The 20,250-nt window shown below is 39.7% G+C and overlaps 1 protein-coding gene across 5 annotated transcripts in view; it reads right to left on the bottom strand.

Annotated features, from left to right (window-relative positions):
• The window catches only part of LOC145509644 (uncharacterized), a 340,359-nt gene that overhangs the window by 293,258 nt on the left and 26,851 nt on the right, over positions 1–20,250 (bottom strand). The window contains exons 2-5 of one of the 5 annotated variants that reach the window (XR_014056267.1): positions 6,632–6,771; positions 3,387–3,489; positions 2,982–3,266; positions 1,224–1,375 (exon numbers count right to left, since the gene is read on the bottom strand). Coding sequence is in view for 2 of the 5 variants with exons in the window: in XM_081498864.1 (XP_081354990.1) it covers positions 6,248–6,771 (524 nt within the window). In the remaining 3 variants the exon portion in view is untranslated. Of the gene's footprint in view, positions 1–1,223; positions 6,772–20,250 lie in introns of those variants that run through there. The other 4 variants (XM_081498865.1, XR_014056264.1, XM_081498864.1 and 1 more) reach the window with 4 other exon arrangements.

The raw sequence follows: 20,250 nt of genomic DNA, 5'->3' as shown, positions 1-20,250 counted from the left end.
TCAAGTTAATTTTTCCATGCAATGTGAAGTAAGAGTTGAGGTTCATTTTTCCCCCTCCATGTAGATGTACATTTTCTACAGCATCATTTATTGAAAAGAGGTAACTTTTCTTGACTAGGGATTGAACCCAGTCCCTCTGCACTGGGAGTGCAGAGTCTTAACAACTGGACCATCAGGGAAGTTCCTAAAAATTCTTAATTATAATCAAGTCTATTATCGTTCCCTTGCCTTACGGTATGTATTTTTGAACTTTGATTAAGTCCTTTATCTGCACATTAGACACAAAAAATTTTCCTACATTATCTTCTAGTCACTTTTTACATAATAAGTTTTAGAGTTCACATTTAAGTTTTTAGTTCATTTAGAAGCTATTTTGTTCATAGCTTTAGGTGAGAATATAGGTTTACTTTTATCCAAGTTGTGAACCAGTTCCTCTAACACTATCAGGTAACAGTCCATTCTACTCCCATTGATCTGTGGTATAACCTTTGACATATATCAGATTCCTATGTTTATATGACATGAGTATAATTTTGTGCTTGCTACTTTGTTTCCATCATCTACCTGTCTGACTTATTATTATATCACTGAAGTGTTATTATGTAGCAGGGCAAATCTACCCTCTTTGCTATTCCCAAAGTCAATGTGGTCACTTATGTGTCTTTAAGCAAATATGTTATTTTTTTGGCACATTGTCTATTTATTTGAAACTTAAGGTTTCTAATTAATCTGTACAAATAAAAATTACAAGGAAAAATGTGTGATATATTTGATGCAAAATTTTTGTGGCTGGATTTATGTTATTTGGTCCTTGCAAATAAAATAGTTAGTAACTCTTTCAATGATATGCTTACAACTATATATATGCCAGTGTCAGAGGAATTAGTGGAAGTATTTTTATGTTTTAAATTGTTTTACTGTATGTGTGTACTTTTCCCTAAATATTTTGTAACACATGTATACATCTTAAAGTTTTTATTTATGTAGAATCAGTCAGCAATAAATTAAAAATTTACTTCATGTGTTTCACTTAATAAATAACAGAAACACAAAGAGGTCAACTGACCTGCCCAAGTGGATATAAGTTAATTAACTGTGAAAGCAATAGTAAACACACACCTCTTAACCTTGCCTTTTATATTGTTCTGAACATATCTATGATTTATTTGCCACGGTGACTGTGGCTCAATTATAACAAAGGAAAACATGTTTGACAAAATAGGTTTTTCAGATATTAAATGATGTCTTTTTTACGTAATTTTATTCCCACATGAACTTCATTATGGGGTTAAATTTTGATAAATTTGGGCAAAATTGAAACTAGAGGATGACAGTTTGATAGAAGTTTCTTGAGATCACAGCAAGAAATATATGTCTGTTAAAAAAAAAAAAAGCAAGTGCTCTCAGAATATATAGTGTCACTATATGCATATTCACCAAGTTTGGTGGTGATAAATGCTCTCCTTTACAACTCCTAATTGAAATAGTATGAGGCCTGCGCAGGTACAAGTATTTTGCAACACAGATGCTACTAAAAGCCTGGGGCAAGGATGTATGTAAATCATTAAATGTTCTTTCCAAAGGCCATCTAATTAGATTACAAATAGTAACACAGGATATTTTTGTGTTATCAATAAGAGATAGGCAAGTTTTGATGACTCTGTGTCAACCTGACTAGGCTACATTCCCCCAAATTCCTTTACCTGTATGTTGCCAGTTAGGGTGGGCCACAGGGATATTTCTGTGAGGGATTTGGAGGGCAGAGGTGAAGAAGCAGCCATTTGTGTCTTAGACATCTCCTTGCTTATCTGCTGGCTCACTTCCTAGGGTGAGGCAGTAGCCAGAACTGCACCCCTGGAGTCTACCTGCGTGGAGTCAGTGTTTCTGACTTCTTGACTTGCCCTAGTTCTCACAGGACACTCTTTCCATTAAGGTGAGAAGCAACAAGAAGGGACGTATCTGTCAGACTGTTCTCATGGGCTCCAGCTCATGCCTGGGAATTTGGGAGTGCCCTTGCTCTTCCTCACTTTATATCCATTTTCTCTTCCCAGCTGTCTGCTATGTGGACTTCAAGCTACAGCATCAGAGGCAAAGTCAACAGCCTTACAGAGATTACTTAACCAGCTCTCACAATCAGGTAGGTCAAATCCCTTTGTCTATCTACTTACCTATCCACCACCCATCCATGCCATCTATCTGTCGTCTATCGCACGGTCATTCTTCTTTTCTAATTAAACCCTGACTGATACGATATCTTTCATTTATTCACACGGTATGATGAAAATGTACTTCTAACCTGCATTCATTAAATATAGCACATATGTATGTTCAAAAATTCGATTTTTTTAGTTTGGATCCAGACCAAAGACTTTCCCCCCTTATTCCTGAATGACCAGAAGCATTGGACACTGTCGATCCTTACTTTGATTTTAAGATTCTGACTTGTAGTTCACATGTTAATTTGCACTTTTGACTGCAATTATTATAACAGAAAATCTTACTCGGCTGATTTTTAAACATTGGGGAGAAGCTCTCTCCCATAGTCCTGAAGAACTTGGTCTCTAGGGTGATGTGATCAAGAGCCAAGACTCCTTCCATTTTCTACTCTGCCATTCTTGAGCTAGCCTTCTTCACTGCTACAATGAAGCTGCTGTAGTTCAAAGAGGAACAAACATGCAGCGGAGGAAGAGGACTGCCTCTACTCCTGTGTTTTTTATCAGTAGCAAATAGCTCTTTCCTAGGAGTCTCCACAGCAGGTTTCCCCTCATAATGCCAGGCTTGTGTACAGGTATACATGTATGTGTGTATATGTATGTGCATGTGCCTAAACCAATTTACAGCAAGAGGAATAGAGCATGATGTTCAGCTTAGATCACTTAGAATCTGCTTCTGGAGCTGTCAGCGGCTCATTCCCTGAGTGAAGCAGGGCAATGTGGAATAACGTGGGCTTGGACAGCAAAAATGAAAGAGGAAAAACAGACCTGAGCGGCAAACGGCAGCACCTGCTACACAGTTCACGTTTGATCTCCCTTTCCTCAGACCTCATCCTCTGTCTGAAATCTGTAATGACGTGCCAAGCTCTTTCTCTCTTGGTACAGTCTCCCTTGGCAATCCCTTTGACTCTTCTGGCTTTAAGCACTAGGTTTTAGAGCGCATTTTCCACAGCACTGTAACGGTGACCCCTTCCAAAGGCCACAGTGCTGTTTTTAGACGTCCCTGGGACATTTTCATCTGGTTGTGTCAGGGACAAAGCCCATTAACAATTCCTGGGAAATGAAAACAGGATCTGCGCTTAGTCTACTTTCACTTGCCCATAGGGTGCTGTGTGCAGAAGCTTTGCACTCAGTGCTTCAGACTGGAATTTCTACTGCAAAATGGCTACACACATTTCAGGTCAGCCATGCGCACAAACACTGCAAGACGGTAGCAGCGAACTGTGTGAAGGGCCTGGTGCTTTGATCTGGAGTGAAGAGAGCAGCACGGCTGTGTCTGACAAAGATACCACACAAAAAGGAAATTACAGGCTGATACCGCTGATGAACACAGACGCAAAAACCCTCCACAAATCACTAACAAACCGAATCCAACAATACTTTAAAAGCACCACACACCATAATCAAATAAGATTTGTCCCAAGGATGCAAAGATTTCTAAATATTTATAAGTTAGTGCAGATTAATGTGATTTTTTTTAGTGTCAAAGTTAATATATCTGAAATATACCACATTAACAAACTGAAGAATAAAAACCACATGATCATCTCAATCAATGCAGAATAATCTTTTGACAAATTCAAAACCCATTTATGACAAAAACTCTTCATAAAGTTGGCATAGAGGAAATCTATCTTAACATATTAAAGGCCGTATATGAGAAACCCACCCCTAATGCCATGCTCAATGGTGAAAAGCAGAATGCATTTCATCTAAGATCAGGAACAAGACAAGCACATACACTCTTACCATTTTTACTCAACACAGTTTTGGAAGCCCTAACCACGGCAATCAGAAAAGGAAAAAAATAAAAGCAATCCAAATTGGAACAGAAGTAAAACTGTCATGTTTGCAGATGACATACTATACACAGAAAATCTCAAAGATGCGACTAGAAAACTACTAAATCTCGGCAATGAATTTGGTAAAGTTGCAGAACATAAAATTATTATACAGAAATCTGTTGCATTTCTATAAACTAAGAATGAAAGATGAGAAAGAGAAACCATGCCATTTACCATTGCAAAAAGAATAAAATGTTCAGGAATAAACCTACCTAAAGAGACAAATGAGGAGGGTGACAATATACAGCCTTGACGTACTCCTTTTCCTATTTGGAACCAGTCTGTTGTTCCATGTCCAGTTCTAACTGTTGCTTCCTGACCTGCATACAGGTTTCTCAAGAGGCAGGTCAGGCAGTCAGGTATTCCCATCTCTTTCAGAATTTTCCACAGTTTATTGTGATCCACACAGTCAAAGGCTTTGGCATAGTCAATAAAGCAGAAACAGATGTTTTTCTGGTACTCTTTTGCTTTTCTGATGATCCAGCGGATGTTGGCAATTTGATCTCTGGTTCCTCTGCCTTTTCTAAAACTGGCTTGAACATCTGGAAGTTCATGGTTCACATATTGCTGAAGCCTGGCTTGGAGAATTTTAAGCATTACTTTACTAGCGTGTGAGATGAGTGCAACTGTGCAGTAGTTTGCGCATTCTTTGGCATTGCCTTTCTTAGGGACTGGAATGAAAACTGACCTTTTCCAGTCCTGTAGCCACTGCTGAGTATTCCATATTTGCTGGCATATTGAGTGCAGCACTTTCACAGCATCATCTTTCAGGATTTGAAATAGCTCATCTGGAATTCCATCACCTCCACTAGCTTTGTTCGTAGTGATGGTTCCTAAGGCCCACTTGACTTCACATTCCAGGATGTCTGGCTCTAGGTGAGTGATCACACCATCGTGATTGTCTGGGTTGTGAAGAACTTTTTTGTACAATTCTTCTGTGTATTCTTGCCACCTCTTCTTAATATCTTCTGCTTCTGTTAGGTCCATACCATTTCTGTCCTTTATCGAGCCCATCTTTGCATGAAATGTTCTCTTGGTATCTCTAATTTTCTTGAAGAGATCTCTAGTCTTTCCCATTCTATTGTTTTCCTCTATTTCTTTGCATTGATCGCTGAGGAAGGCTTTCTTATCTCTCCTTGCTATTCTTTGGAACTCTGCATTCAAATCAGTATCTTTCCTTTTCTCCTTTGCTTTTTGTTTCCCGTCTTTTCACAGACAGCCATTTTGCTTTTTTGCATTTCTTTTCCTTGGAGACGGTCTTGATTCCTGTCTCCTGTACAATGTCATGAACCTCCATCCATAGTTCATCAGGCACTCTGTCTATCAGATCTAGTCCTTTAAATCTGTTTCTCACTGCTATTGTATAGGCATAAGGGATTTGATTTAGGTCATACCTCAATGGTCTAGTGGTTTTCTCCACTTTCTTCAATTTCAGCCACAGTCAGCTCCCAGTCTTATTTTTGCTGACTGTATAGAGCTTCTCCATCTTTGGCTGCAAAGAATATAATCAATCTGATTTCGGTGTCGACCATCTGGTGATGTCCATGTGTAGAGTCTTCTCTTGTGCTGTTGGAAGAGGGTGTTTCCTATGACCAGTGCATTCTCTTGGCAGAACTCTATTAGCCTTTGCCCTGCTTCATTTTGTACTCCAAGGCCAAATTTGCCTGTTACGCCAGGTGTTTCTTAACTTCCTACTTTTGCATTCCAGTCCCCTATAATGAAAAGGACATCTTTTTTGGGTGTTAGTTCTAGAAGGTCTTGTAGGTCTCCATAGAACTGTTCTACTTCAGCTTCTTTGGCATTACTAGTCGGGGTATAGACTTGAATTACCGTGATATTGAATGGTTTGCCTTGGAAATGAACAAAGATCATTCTGTCATTTTTGAGATTGCATCCAAGTACTGCATTTCAGACTCTTTTGTTGACTATAATGGCTACTCCATTTCTTCTAAGGGATTCCTGCCCACAGCAGTAGATATAATGGTCATCTGAGTTAAATTCAGTCATTCCAGTCCATCTTAGTTCACTGATTCCTAGAATGTTGATGTTCACTCTTGCCATCTCCTGTTTGACCACTTCCAATTTGCCTTGATTCATGGACCTAACATTCCAGGTTCCTATGCAATATTGCTCTTTATAGCATCGAATCTTGCTTCAATCACCAGTCCCATTCACAACTGGGTGTTGTTTTCACTTTGGCTCCATCTCTTCATTCTTTCTGGAGTTATTTCTCCACTGATATCCAGTAGCATATTGGGCACCTACTGACCTGGGCAGTTCATCTTTCAGTGTCCTATCTTTTTGCCTTTTCATACTGTTCATGGGGTTCTCAAGGCAAGAATACTGAAGTGGTTTGCCATTCCCTTCTCCAGTGGACCACATTCTGTCAGACCTCTCCTCCATGGCCTGTCCGTTTTGGGTGGCCCCACATGCATGGCTTAGTTTCACTGAGTTAGACAAGGCTGTGGTCTGTGTGATCAGATTGGCTAGTTGTCCATCCGTGACTGTAGTTTCAGCCTGTCTGCCTCTGATCCCCTCTCTGAGTGCCCACCGTCTTACCTGGGTTTCTCTTACCTCGGACACAGTGTCTCTCTTCACGGCTGCTTCAGCAAAGTGCAGCTGTCGCCCCTTACCTCTGACGCCGCCCCTGACCTTGGGCCCGGAGTAGTTCCTCTCGGCCACGCTCTGTGCACTGCCGCTGCAGGAAGCACAAGCTGGAATCAAGATTGCCGGGAGAAATATCAATAACCTCAGATATGCAGATGACACCACCCTTATGGCAGAAAGCGAAGAAGAACTAAAGAGCCTCTTGATGAAAGTGAAACTGGAGAGTGAAAAAGGTGGCTTAAAGCTCAACATTCAGAAAACTAATATCATGGCATCCGGTCCCATCACTTCATGGCATATAGATGGGGAAACAGTGGAAACAGTGGCTGACTTTATTTTTCTGGGCTCCAAAATCTCTGCAGATGGTGACTGCAGCCATGAAATTAAAAGACGCTTACTCCTTGGAAGCAAAGTTATGACCAACCTAGACAGCATATTAAAAAGCTGAGACATTACTTTGCCAACAAAGGTCTGTCTAGTCAAGGCTATGATTTTTCCAGTGGTCATGTATGGATGTGAGAGTTGGACTATAAAGAAAGCTGAGTACCGAAGAATTGATGCTTTTGAAGTGTGGTGTTGGAGAAGACTCTTGAGAGTCCCTTGGACTGCAAGGAGATCAAACCAGTCCATCCTAAAGGAGATCAGTCCTGGGTGTTCATTGGAAGGACTGATGTTGAAGCTGAAACTACAATACTTTGGCCACCTGATGTGAAGAGCTGACTCATTGGAAAAGACCCTGATGCTGGGAAAGATTGAGGGCAGGAGGAGAAGGGAACGACAGAGGATGAAATGGCTGGATGGCATCACTGACTCGATGAACATGGGTTTGGGTGGATTCAGGGAGTTGGTGATGGACAGGGAGGCCTGGCGTGCTGTGGTTCATGGAGTCGCAAAGAGTCGGACACAACTGAGTGACTGAACTGAACTGAAAGACATAAAGGACCAGTACTTCAAATATTATATGAGACTGATTAAGGAAATCAAAGATGACACAAACAGATGAAAATATATAACACATTCTTGATTAGAAGGATTAATATTGTCAATATGACTGTACTACCCAAGGAAATCTACAGGTTCAATGCAATGCCTATCAAATTACCAATGGCATTTTTCATGAACTAGAACAAATGATTTTACAATTTGTTTGTAAACACAAAAGACCACAAATAGCCAAAGCAATCTTGAACAAGAAAAATAGAAAAATGAAGCTAGAAGAATGAGGCTCCCTGACTTCAAACTACGCTAAATGCTACAGTAATCAAAGCAGTATGGTAGTGGCACAAAGACAGACTTATACACCAAAAGAATAGGATAGAAAGTCCACGCATAATCCATGCACCTAACATCAATTAATCCACAACAAAGTAGGCAAGAATGTGCAGTGGAAAAAAGACAATCTCTTCAATAAGTGCTGCTGAGAAAATTGGAAAGCTACACATAGAAGAATAGAATTACAATGTTCTCTAACATCACACACAAAAATAAATTCAAAGTGGATTAAGGACCAAAATGTAAGACCAGATACTATAAAACTCTTAAAAGAAAACATGGGCCAGACACTCTGACATAAATTGCAGCAATATAGTTTTAGATCCACAGCATACAGTAATGAAAATAAAAACAAAAATAAACAAATAGGATCTAGTTAAACTTAAAAACTTTTGCATAGTGAAGAAAAACATAAATAAAGTGAAAAGAGAATCCACAGAATGGGAGAAAATATTTGCAAAGGATGCTATTGACAGGGGATTAATCTCTAAAATATACCAACAGCTCAATATAAAAAAACACCAAACAACCCAATCAAAAAATGACAGAGGATTTAAATAGAAATTTCTCCAAAGAAGACATTCAGAAAAGCACATGAAAATATGCTCAACATCACTAATTATCAGAGAAGAATAAATCAAAATGAGAATGAAGTATAACCTCATCCTGGTCAGAATAGTCATGATCAAAGAGTCTAAAAACTATAAATGCTGAGGAGGGTGTGGAGAAAAGGGAACCCTCTGACAATGTTGGTGGGAAAGTGAAATGTTATAGCCAAAACGGAGAACAGTATGGCAATTCCTTAAAAAGATTAAAATAGAGCTACCATATGACCCAGCAATCTCACTCTTTGGCATGTATCTGGAGAAAAAAAAAATTCAAAAGGATACATGTATGCCAAGGTTTATTTACTGCAATTCATATTTACAATATTTGCAATTCAAATTTACAATAGCCTAGGACAGGGAGGCCTGGCATGCTACAGTCCATGGGGTCACAAAGAGTTGGACAGGACTGAGTGACTAAACTGAACTGAAGACACAGAAGTAACCTACATGTCCATTGACAAGTGAATGGATAAAAAATATGAGTATGTATATACAATGGAACACTACTCAGCCCTACAACAAATGATATAATGCCATTTGCAGCAACATCAATCAACATACATATTATCATACTAAGTGAATTAAGAAAGTAAAATATGATATCACTTATATGTGGAATGTAAAGAAAAGGACACAAATGAACTTATTTACTAAACAGAAACAGGCTCACAGACATACAAAACAAACTTATAGTTATCAAAGGGGAAAGGGTGGGAGATAAATTAGGTGTTTTGGATTAATGTATACACACTACTATATATGAAATAATCTACAAAAGATTTACTCTATAGCACAGGAAACTCTACTCAATATTCTGTAATAATATGGGCAGAACATTCTGACATAAATTGAGCAATATATTTTTCAATCTGTCTCCACAAATAATGCAAATAAAAACAAAAGCAAACAGATGGGCCCTACTTAAACTCAAAAGCTTTTGCACAGCAAAATAAACAATAAACAAAACGAAAAGACAACCCACAGTTGGGAGAAAATATTTGCAAATGATGTGACAGACAAGAGATCAGTCTCCAAAATTTAAAAAGAGCTCGTGAGGATTAACATCATCAAAACATACAACCCATTCAAAAAGTGGTTCAGAAGACTACGAAGAGTCCTTAAAAAAAAACTAGGAATAAAACAACCATATGACCCTGCAATCCCACTACTGGGCATAAACCTAAGAAAACCACAGTTCAAAAGACACATGTACCCCAATGTTCACTGCAGCACTATTTACAGTAGACAGGACATGGAAGCAACTTAGATGTCCATGACAGATGAATGGATAAAGAAGTTGCAGTACATATATACAATGAAATATTACTCAGCCATAAAAAGGAATGCATGTGAATTAGTTGACCTGAGGTGGATGAATCCTAAGCCTGTTATACAGAGTGAAGTAAATAAGAAAGAGAAAAACAAATATCATATACTAGGGCATATATGGGCTTTCTTTGTGGCTCAGCTGGTAAAGAATACCCCTGCAATGCAGGAGACCTGGCTTTAGTCCCTGGGTTGGGAAGATTCCCCTGGAGAAGGGGAAGGCTACCCACTCCAGTATTCTGGCCTAGAGAATTCCATGGACTGTATAGTCCATGGAGTCGCAAAGAGTTGGACACAACTGAGTGACTTTCACTTACTTCCTTACTTACTTAGGGCATATATTCGAAATTGAGGAAAAAATGTTACTGATGAACCTATTTGCAGGGCAAGAACAGAGATGCAGATGTAGAGAATGTACTTGTGGACACAGTGGGTAAAGGAGAGGGTTGGACAAATTTGAGAAAGGAGCGTTGACATATACACTACCATGTGTAAAACATAGCTAGTAGAAAGTTGCTGTCTAACACAGGGAGCCCAGTAAGGCCCTCTGTGATGACCAAAAGGGGTGGGAAGCAGACTCAAGAGGGACGGGATGTGTATGTGTGTGTGTGTATAGTCATGGCTGATTTGTGTTGCTATACAGCAGAAACTAACATCATATTGTAAAGCAATTACCATCCAATTTAAAAAATGGGCAGAAGACCGAAATAGACATTTCTCAAAGAAGACATACGCACGGCCAAAAGGCATATGACAAGGTGCTGAACATCACTACTTACTAGAGAAATGCACATCAAAACTACAACTCACACCAGTCAGAATGCCTATCATAAAGAAAAACCCAGACAATAAATCATGGAGAGGGTATGGAGAGAAGGAAGCCTCCTAAACTGCTGGTGGGAATGTAAATCGGTATAGACACTATGGAGAACAGTACAGAAATTCCTTAAAATACTAAAAATAGAGCTGCCACATGACCTTTCAATCCCACTCCTGGGTACATACCCAGAGAAAAACATGGTCCAAAAGGACACATGCCTCTGGATGTTCACGGCATGATTGATTACAATAGCCAAGACATGGAAACAACATCAGTGTCCATCGACGGGAATGGGTGAAGAAGGTGTGATACATATACACAACGGAATATCACTCAGCCATTAAAAAATGAAATAATGCCAGCTGCAGCAACATGAATGGACTTAGAAACTGTTATACTGCATGAAGTCAGACAGATAGAAGAGGAGAAATATCATATGACATCCCTTACATGCGGACTCTAAAAACAGACGATACAAACGAACTTACCTACAAAACAGAAACAGACTTAGAGAATCAGAAAATGAACTTTGGTTGCCAGACGATGAACGATGGGAGGAAGAGATAAGGATTGGGGGATCGACATGTACACAATGCTGTATTTCACATGGATAACCTGCAGGGTACTGCTGTATGGCACAGGGAACTCTGCTCAGAGTAATCTGGCAGATGCGGTGGGAGGGGTGTGTGCGGAGAATGAACACTTGTATATGTATGGCTGAGTTTCTTTGCTGTCCACCTGAAACTATGACAGCACTGTTAACTGTTTTACTCCAATGTAAAATAAAAAGTTAAATAAACAAAAGAAGTTAGACTCAAATGACTGCTGATGGGAGCAAACTAGACTAATCCCTCAACCCTTGTTTGGTGACAATAATAGATGGGAAATGGTGATACAGCAATTTCCACACAAGTTGTAATTTCTGAGTTAATTCTAAATATAAGCTTTATATTGGATTCCAGATTTACTGACCATGGCCCTGACCATCAGAGCAAGACCCAGATTCCACCACAGGAGTCCCTCCCATCACGAAGCTTCCACAAGCCTCTAATTCTCATCCATCAGAGGGCAGACAGAATGAAAACCACAGTCACAGAAAACTAACCAAACTGATCAAATGGATCACAGTCTTGTCTAACTCAATGAGCCATCCTGTGCAGGGGCACCCTAGATGGACAAGTCATGGTGGAGAGTTCTGACAAAATCTGGTCCACTGGAGAAGGGAATGGCAAACCACTTCAGTATTCTTGCCTTGAGAACCCCATGAACAGTATGAAAAGGCAAAAAGATAGGACACTGAAAGATGAACTGCCCAGGTCAGTAGGTGCCCAATATGCTACTGGAGATCAGTGGAGAAATAACTCCAGAAAGAATGAAGAGACGGAGCCAAAGTGAAAACAACACCCAGTTGTGGATGTAACTGGTGATAGAAGCAAGATCCGATGCTGTAAAGAGCAATATTGCATAGGAACTTGGAATGTTAGGTCCATGAATCAAGGCAAATTGGAAGTGGTCAAACAGGAGATGACAAGAGTGAACATGGACATTTTAAGAATCAGTGAACTAAAGTGGACTGGAATGACTGAATTTAACTCAGATGACCATTATATCTACTATTGTTGGCAAGAATCCCTTAGAAGAAATGGAGTATCCCTCTTAGTCAACAAGAGAGTCCGAAATGCAGTACTTGGGTACAATCACAAAAATCACAGAATGATCTCTGTTCATTTCCAAGGCAAACCCAATATCACAGTAATCCAAGTCTATGTCCCAACCAGTAATGCTGAAGAAGCTGAAATTGAACGGTTCTATGATGACCTACAAGATTTTCTAGAACTCACACCAAAAAAAGATGTAATTTCCATCATAGGGGATTGGAATGCAAAAGTAGGAAGCCAACGATACCTGGAGTAACAGGCAAGCTTGGCCTTGGAGTACAGAGTGAAGCAGGGCAAAGCCTAACAGAGCTTTGCCAAGAAAACGCACTGGTCATAGAAAACACTCTCTCCCAACAATGCAAGAGATGACTGTACACATGGACATCACCAGATGACCAATATCAAAATCAGACTGATTTTATTATTTGCAGGTGAAGATGGAGAAGTTCTATACAATCAGCAAAAACAAGACTGAGAGCTGACTGTGGCTCAGTGATGAACTCCTTTCTGTAAAATTCAGACTTAAATTGAAGAAAGTAGGGAAAACCAATAGACCACTCAGGTTTGACCGAAATCAAATCCTTTACGATTATACAGTGGAAGTGACGAACAGATTAAAGGGATTAGATCTGATAGACAAAGTGCATAAAGAACTATGGACAGAGGTTCGTAATACCGTACAGGAGGCAATGAGCAAAACCATTATCAAGGAAAAGAAATGCAAGAAGTCGAAGTGGTTGTCTGAGGAGGCCTTACAAATAGCTGAGAAAATAAGAGAAGCGAAAGGCAAAGAAGAGGAAATGTAAATCCATCTGAATGCAGAGTTCCAAAGAATAGGAGGAGAGATAAGAAAGCCTTTCTAAGTGATCAGTGCAAAGAAATAGAGGAAAACAATAGAATGGGAAGGAGTAGCGATCTCTTCAAGAAAATTAGAGATACCAAGGGAACATTTCATGCAAAGATGGGCACAATAAAGCAAAGAAATGGTATGGACCTAAGAGAAGCAGAAGATATTAAGAGGTGGTGGCAAGAATACACAGAAGAACTATACAAAAAAGATCTTAATGACCCAGATGACCACGATGATGTGATCACTCACCTAGAGCCAGACATCCTGGAGTGAGAAGTCAAGAGGGTCTTAGGAAGAATCACTATGAACAAAGCTAGTGGAGGTGATGGAATTCCAGTTGAGCTATTTCAAATCCTAAAAGATGATGCTGTGAAAGTGCTACACTCAATATGCCAGCAAATTTGGAAAACTCACCAGTGGCCACAGGACTGGAACAGGTCAGTTTTCATTCCAATCCCAAAGAAAGGCAATGCCAAAGAATTTCAAACTACTGCACAACTGCACTCGTCTCACACGACAGCAAAGTAATGCTCAAAATTCTCCAAGCTAGGCTTCAACAGTATATGAACTGAAAACTTCCAGATGTTCAAGCTGGATTTAGAAAAGGCAGAGGAACCAGAGGTCAAATTGCCAACATCCAACAGATCATAGAAAAAGCAAGAGAATCCAGAAAAACATCTATTTCTGCTTCACTGACTACACTAAAGCCTTTGATTGTGTGGTTCACAACAAACTGTGGAAAATTCTTACAGAGATGGGAATACCAGACCACCTGACCTGCCTCCTGAGAAACCTGTGTGCAGGCCTAGAAGCAGCAGTTAGAACCAGACATAAACAATCAACTGGTTCCAAACAGGGAAAGGAACACGTCGAGGCTGTATATTGTCACCCTGCTTATTTAAGTTATATGCAGAGTACATCATGAGAAACGCTGGGCTGGAAGAAACACAAGCTGGGATCAACATTTCCAGGAGAAATATCAGTAACCTCAGATATGCATATGACATCACACTGATGGCAGAAAGTGAAGAGGAACTAAAGAGCCTCTTGATGAAAATGAAAGAGGAGAGTGAAAAAGCTGGCTTAAAACTCAACATTCGAAAAACCAAGATCATGGCATCCAGTCCCATCACTTCATGGCAAATGGATGGAGAAACAATGGGAACAGTGACACAGTTTATTTTTTTGGGCTCCAAAATCACTGCAGATGGTGAATGCAGCTGTAAAATTAAAAGATGCTTGCTCCTTGAAAGAAAAACTGACAAACCTCGACAGCATATTAAAAAGCAGAGACATCACTTTGCCAACAAAGGCCTATCTAGTCAAAGCTATGGTTTTTCCAGGAGTCATGTATGGATGTGAGAGTTGGACTATAAAGAAAGCTGAGCACTGAAGAATTGATGCTTTTAAAGTGTGGTGTTGGAGAAGACTCTTGAGAGTCCCTTGGACTGCAAGGAGATCAAACCACTCAATCCTAAAGGAAATCAACCCTTAGTATTCATTGGAAGGACTGATACTGAAGCTGAAGCTCCAATACTGTGGCCACCTGATTCGAAGAACAGACTCATTAGACAAGACCCTGATGCTGGGAAAGATTGAGGGCAGGAGAAGGGGATGACAGAGGATGAGATGGTTGGACGGCATTACCGACTCGATGGATATGAGTTTGAGTAAACTCTGGAAGTTGGTGATGGACAGGGAAGCCTGGGGTGCTGCAGTCCACTGGTTCACAAAGAGTTGGACATGACTGAGTGACTGAACTGATAAGCTTTAAAAAACAATGGAACTTGATTTTAGTAGAAACTATTAACAGAAAAAAAGAGTGGCTAGTAAGATAATTAAACAGTATTTTGTTCTTAACAAGATTGAAACACAAAGTAATTTATGCTGTTTTAAAATCCATTTAGATAGTTCAGATTTTCTATAATGTACAGATTTTAAAATTAACTTTTACAGGTATAAGTACTAAGGATGTAACATACAATATTATTAATATAACAAACACTGTTCTACATTATATATGAAAGTTGTTAAGAGTAAATCTTGAGTTCTCATCACAAAGAAAATATATTTTTTCTTTTTCTTTTATTTTGTAACTATATGAGATGATGGATATTTATTAAACTTATTGTGATAACTATATCATGATGTGTATAGGTCAAATAAGTATGTTGTACACATTAAAACTTACAATGGACTGTATGCCATGTATATGTCAATAGATTTGGAAGAAAAAAAGACAAAAAAACTCTTAAAATAGAACTACCGAATGATCCAGCGATCCCACTCCTGGGCATGTATCTGAAGAATATCATAATTCAAACAGAAATATGCATCCCATCTTCACTGCAGTACTATTTACAACAGCCCAGACAAGGAAGCAACCTAAATGTCCACTGATAGAGGAATGGATAAAGAAGGTATGGTATATATATACACAATGGAATTCTACTCAAATAATAAAACAGATGAAATAATGTCATTTGCAGTGACATCACTGGACTACAGATTATCCTACTGAGTCAGACAAATCAAGTATCACATGATATCACTTATATGTAGACTCTAAAGAAAAGGACACAAATGAATTTATATACTAAACAGACTGGCTCACAGATGTAAAAAACAAACTTACAGTTACCAAAGGGGAAAGAATGGGGGCTAAATTAGGAGTTTCAGATTAACACAGACACAGTATTATATATGAAATAATATACAAGGATTTACTCTTTAGCACAGGAAACTCTACTCAATACTCTGTAATAACATGGGCAGAACACTCTGACATAAATCGCAGCAAAATCTTTTTTGATCTGTCTCCCAGAATGGACATAAAACCAAAAACAAACAAACAAAAAAACCAAAAACAAACACACAAAAAACCCAAAAACAAACACACAGGGTGGGAACGTAATTTGGTACAGTAATTTGTACAGTAATTTGTAATGTAATTTGTTTCCACTAAGGAAAACACTGTAGAAGCTTTTGCACAGCAAAAGAAACAATAAGCAAAACGAAAAGACAACCCACAGTTAGGAGAAAATATTTGCAAATGATGTGATGGACAAGAGATCAGTCTACAAAATTTACATATAGCTCATGAGGCTTAGCATCATTAAAACAAACAACCCAATCAAACAATGGCCAGAAGACTATGGAGATTCCTTAAAAAACTAGGAATAAATCTATCATATGACCCAGCAATTCCACTACTGGGCACAGAACCTAAGAAAACCACAACTGAAAAGACACATGAGCTGCTATCTACAAAAACTGGGACATGGAAGCAACCTCGATGTCCATCAACATATGAATGGACAAAGAAGTCGTGGTACATATACACAATGGAATATTACAATGGAATATTACTCTGCCATTCCAAAAAGGAACTCATGTGAGTCAGTTGAACTGAGGTGGATGAACCCTAAGCCTGCTATACACAGTGAAGTAAATAAGAAAGAGAAAAAGAAATATCATATAGTAGTACATATATACAGAATCTAGAAAAACGGTACTCATGAACCTATTTGCAGGTCTAGAATAGAGATGCAGATGTAGAGAATATACTTGTAGACACAGTGGGTAAAGGAGAGGTTTGGCCAAATTTGAGAAAGCAGCATTGACATATTCACTGCTGCTGCTGCTAAGTCGCTTCAGTCGGGTCCAACTCTGTGCGACCCCATAGACGGCAGCCCACCAGGCTCTGCCGTCCCTGGGATTCTCCAGGCAAGAATACTGGAGTGGGTTGCCATTTCCTTCTCCAGTGCATGAAAGGGAAAAGTGAAAGTAAAGTCACTCAGTCATGTTCGACTCTTAGCGACCCCATGGACTGCAGCCTACCAGGCTCCTCCATCCATGGGATTTTCCAGGCAAGGGTACTGGAGTGGGGTGCCATTGCCTTCTCCAGGCATATTCACTACCATGTGTAAAAAAGACAACTAGAAGGAAGCTGCTATATAACACAGGGAGCCCAGCCTGGCCCTCTGTGATGGCCTAGAGGGGTAAGACGGGGCGGGTAGCAGGTGGCTGGGAGGGAGGGCACAGAGTGAATATATATATATGTATGTATGTATGTGTATATATATATATATACACACACACACACGTGTGTGTGTATACACACACACACATATATATATATATATATATATATGCATGCATGTATTTCAATAGTTATGGCTGATTCAAGTTGTTGTATGGCATAAGCTAACACAACATTTTAAAGCAACTATCCTCCAAATTAAAAAAAAATGGACCAAAGACTTAAATAGACATTTCTCAAAAGACATATAGAAGGCCAAAAGGCACATGATAAGATGCTCAATATCACTAATTATTAGAGAAATGCACATTATAATTACACCTTACACCAGTCAGAATGCCTATTATAAAAAAAAAAAATGCACAAACTGTGGAGACAAGGGAACCCTCCTACACACATGGTGGGAATGTAATTTGGTACAGCCACTAAGGAAAACACTAAGGAAGTTCCTTAGAACACAAAAAATAGAGCTATCATATGACCCTGCAATCATCTCCTGGGTACATAACCACAGAAAAACATGATCCAAAAGGATGCATGCACCCCAATGTTCAACGCAGAACTATTTTCAATCACCAAGACACAGAAGCAATCTAAATGCCCATCAACAGAGGAATGGGTAAAGAAGATGTGGTACACACATATAGAATGGAATATTACTCAGCCATTAAAAAGAATGAAATCGTGCCACTTGCAGCAACATGGATGGACCAAGAAATTGTCATACTGAGTGAAGTAAGACAGATAGAAGAGGGGAAATATCATATGATATCCCTTACAGGCAGACCCTAGAAAGAAATGATACAAATGAACTTATTGACAAAACAGAAACAGACTTACAGACTTCGAGAATGAACTTTTGGTTGCTAGGCAGGGGAAGAATGGGAGGAAGAGACAATTAGGGATTTGGTGATCAACATGTACACAACGTTGTATTTAACATGGATAACCTGCAAGGTACTGCTGTATGGCACAGGGAACTCTGCTCAGTGTAATCTGGCAGCCTCGATGGGAGGGGAATGTGTGGAGAATGAGTACCCGTATATGTATGACCTAGATATGTATGACCTAGATATCAGGTATGACCTAGATCAAATCCCTTATGAGTACACAGTAGAAGTGACAAATAGATTTAAGGGACTAGACCTGATAGACAGAGTGCCTGACGAACTATGGACAGAGGTTCGTGACATTGTACAAGAGACAGGGATCAAGAAAATCCGCATGGAAAAGAAATGCAAAAAAGCAAAATGGCTGTCTGAGGAGGCCTTACAGATAGCTGGGAAGAGAAGAGAAGCAAAAAGCAAAGGAGAAAAGGAAAGATATTCCCATCTCAATGCAGAGTTCCAAAGAATAACAAGGAGAGATAAGAAAGCCTTCCTCAGCGATCAGTGCAAACGAATAGAGGAAAACAACAGATTGGGAAAGACTAGAAATCTCTTCAAGAAAATTAGAGATACCAAAGGAACATTTCATGCAAAGATAGGCTCGATAAAGGACACAAATGGTATGGACCTAACAGAAGCAGAAGATATTAAGAAGAGATGGCAAGAATACACAGAAGAACTGTACAAAAAAGATCTTCACGACCCAGATAATCACAATGGCGTGATCACTCACCTAGAGCCAGACATCCTGAAATGTGAAGTCAAGTGGGCCTTGGAAAGCATCACTACGAACAAAGCTAGTGGAGGTGATGGAATTCCAGTTGAGCTATTTCAAATCCTCAAAGGTGATGCTGTGAAAGTGCTGCACTCAATATGCCAGCAAATTTGGAAAACTCAGCAGTGGCCACAGGACTGGAAAAGGTCAGTTTTCATTCCAATCCCAAAGAAAGGCAATGCCAAAGAATGCTCAAACTACCGCACAATTGCACTCATCTCACATGCTAGTAAAGTAATGCTCAAAATTCTCCAAGCAGGCTTCAGCAATACGTGAACCGTGAACTTCCAGATGTTCAAGCTGGTTTTAGAAAAGGCAGAGGAACCAGAGATCAAATTGCCAATATCCGCTGGATCATCGAAAAAGCAAGAGAGTTCCAGAAAAACATCTATTTCTGCTTTATTGACTATGCCAAAGCCTTTGACTGTGTGGATCACAATAAACTGTGGAAAATTCTGAAAGAGATGGGAATACCAGACCATCTGACCTGTCTCTTGAGAAACCTGTATGCAGGTCAGGAAGCAACAGTTAGAACTGGACATGGAACAACAGATTGGTTAAAAATAGGAAAAGGAGTACGTCAAGGCTGTATATTGTCACCCTGCTTATTTAACTTATATGCAGAGTACATCATGAGAAACGCTGGGCTGGAAGAAACACAAGCTGGAATCAAGATTGCCAGGAGAAATATCAATAACCTCAGATATGCGGATGACACCACCCTTATGGCAGAGAGTGAAAAAGAACTAAAGAGCCTCTTGATGAAGGTGAAGGAGGAGAGTGAAAAAGTTGGCTTAAAGCTCAATGTTCAGAAAACTAAGATCATGGCATCTGGTCCCATCACTCCATGGGAAATAGATGGGGAAACAGTGGAAACAATGTCAGACTTTATTTTTTTGGGCTCCAGAATCACTGCTGATGGTGACTGCAGCCATGAAATTAAAAGACACTTACTCCTTGGAAGGAAGGTTATGACCAACCTAGATAGCATATTTAAAAGCAGAGACATTACTTTGCCAACAAAAGTCCGTCTGGTCAAGGCTATGGTTTTTCCAGTGGTCACGTATGGATGTGAGAGTTGGACGGTGACGAAAGCTGAGCGCCGCAGAATTGATGCTTTTGAGCTGTGATGTTGGAGAAGACTCTTGAGAGTCCCTTGGACTGCAAGGAGATCCAATCAATCCATCCTAAAGGAGATCAATCCTGGGTGTTCATTGGAAGGTCTGATGTTGAGGCTGAAACTCCAATACTTTGGCCACCTCATGCGAAGGGTTGACTCATTGGAAAAGACCCTGATGCTGGGTAGGATTGGGGGCGGGAGGAGAAGGGGATGACAGAGGATGAGATG

Source organism: Giraffa tippelskirchi, chromosome 6 (genome assembly GCF_054371585.1).
Source record: "Giraffa tippelskirchi isolate mGirTip1 chromosome 6, T2T-mGirTip1v1.2.pri, whole genome shotgun sequence".
Lineage (NCBI taxonomy): Eukaryota > Metazoa > Chordata > Mammalia > Artiodactyla > Giraffidae > Giraffa > Giraffa tippelskirchi.
Note: the sequence above shows the minus strand (reverse complement) of the source record. Positions and strands in the feature narration are given on the sequence as shown.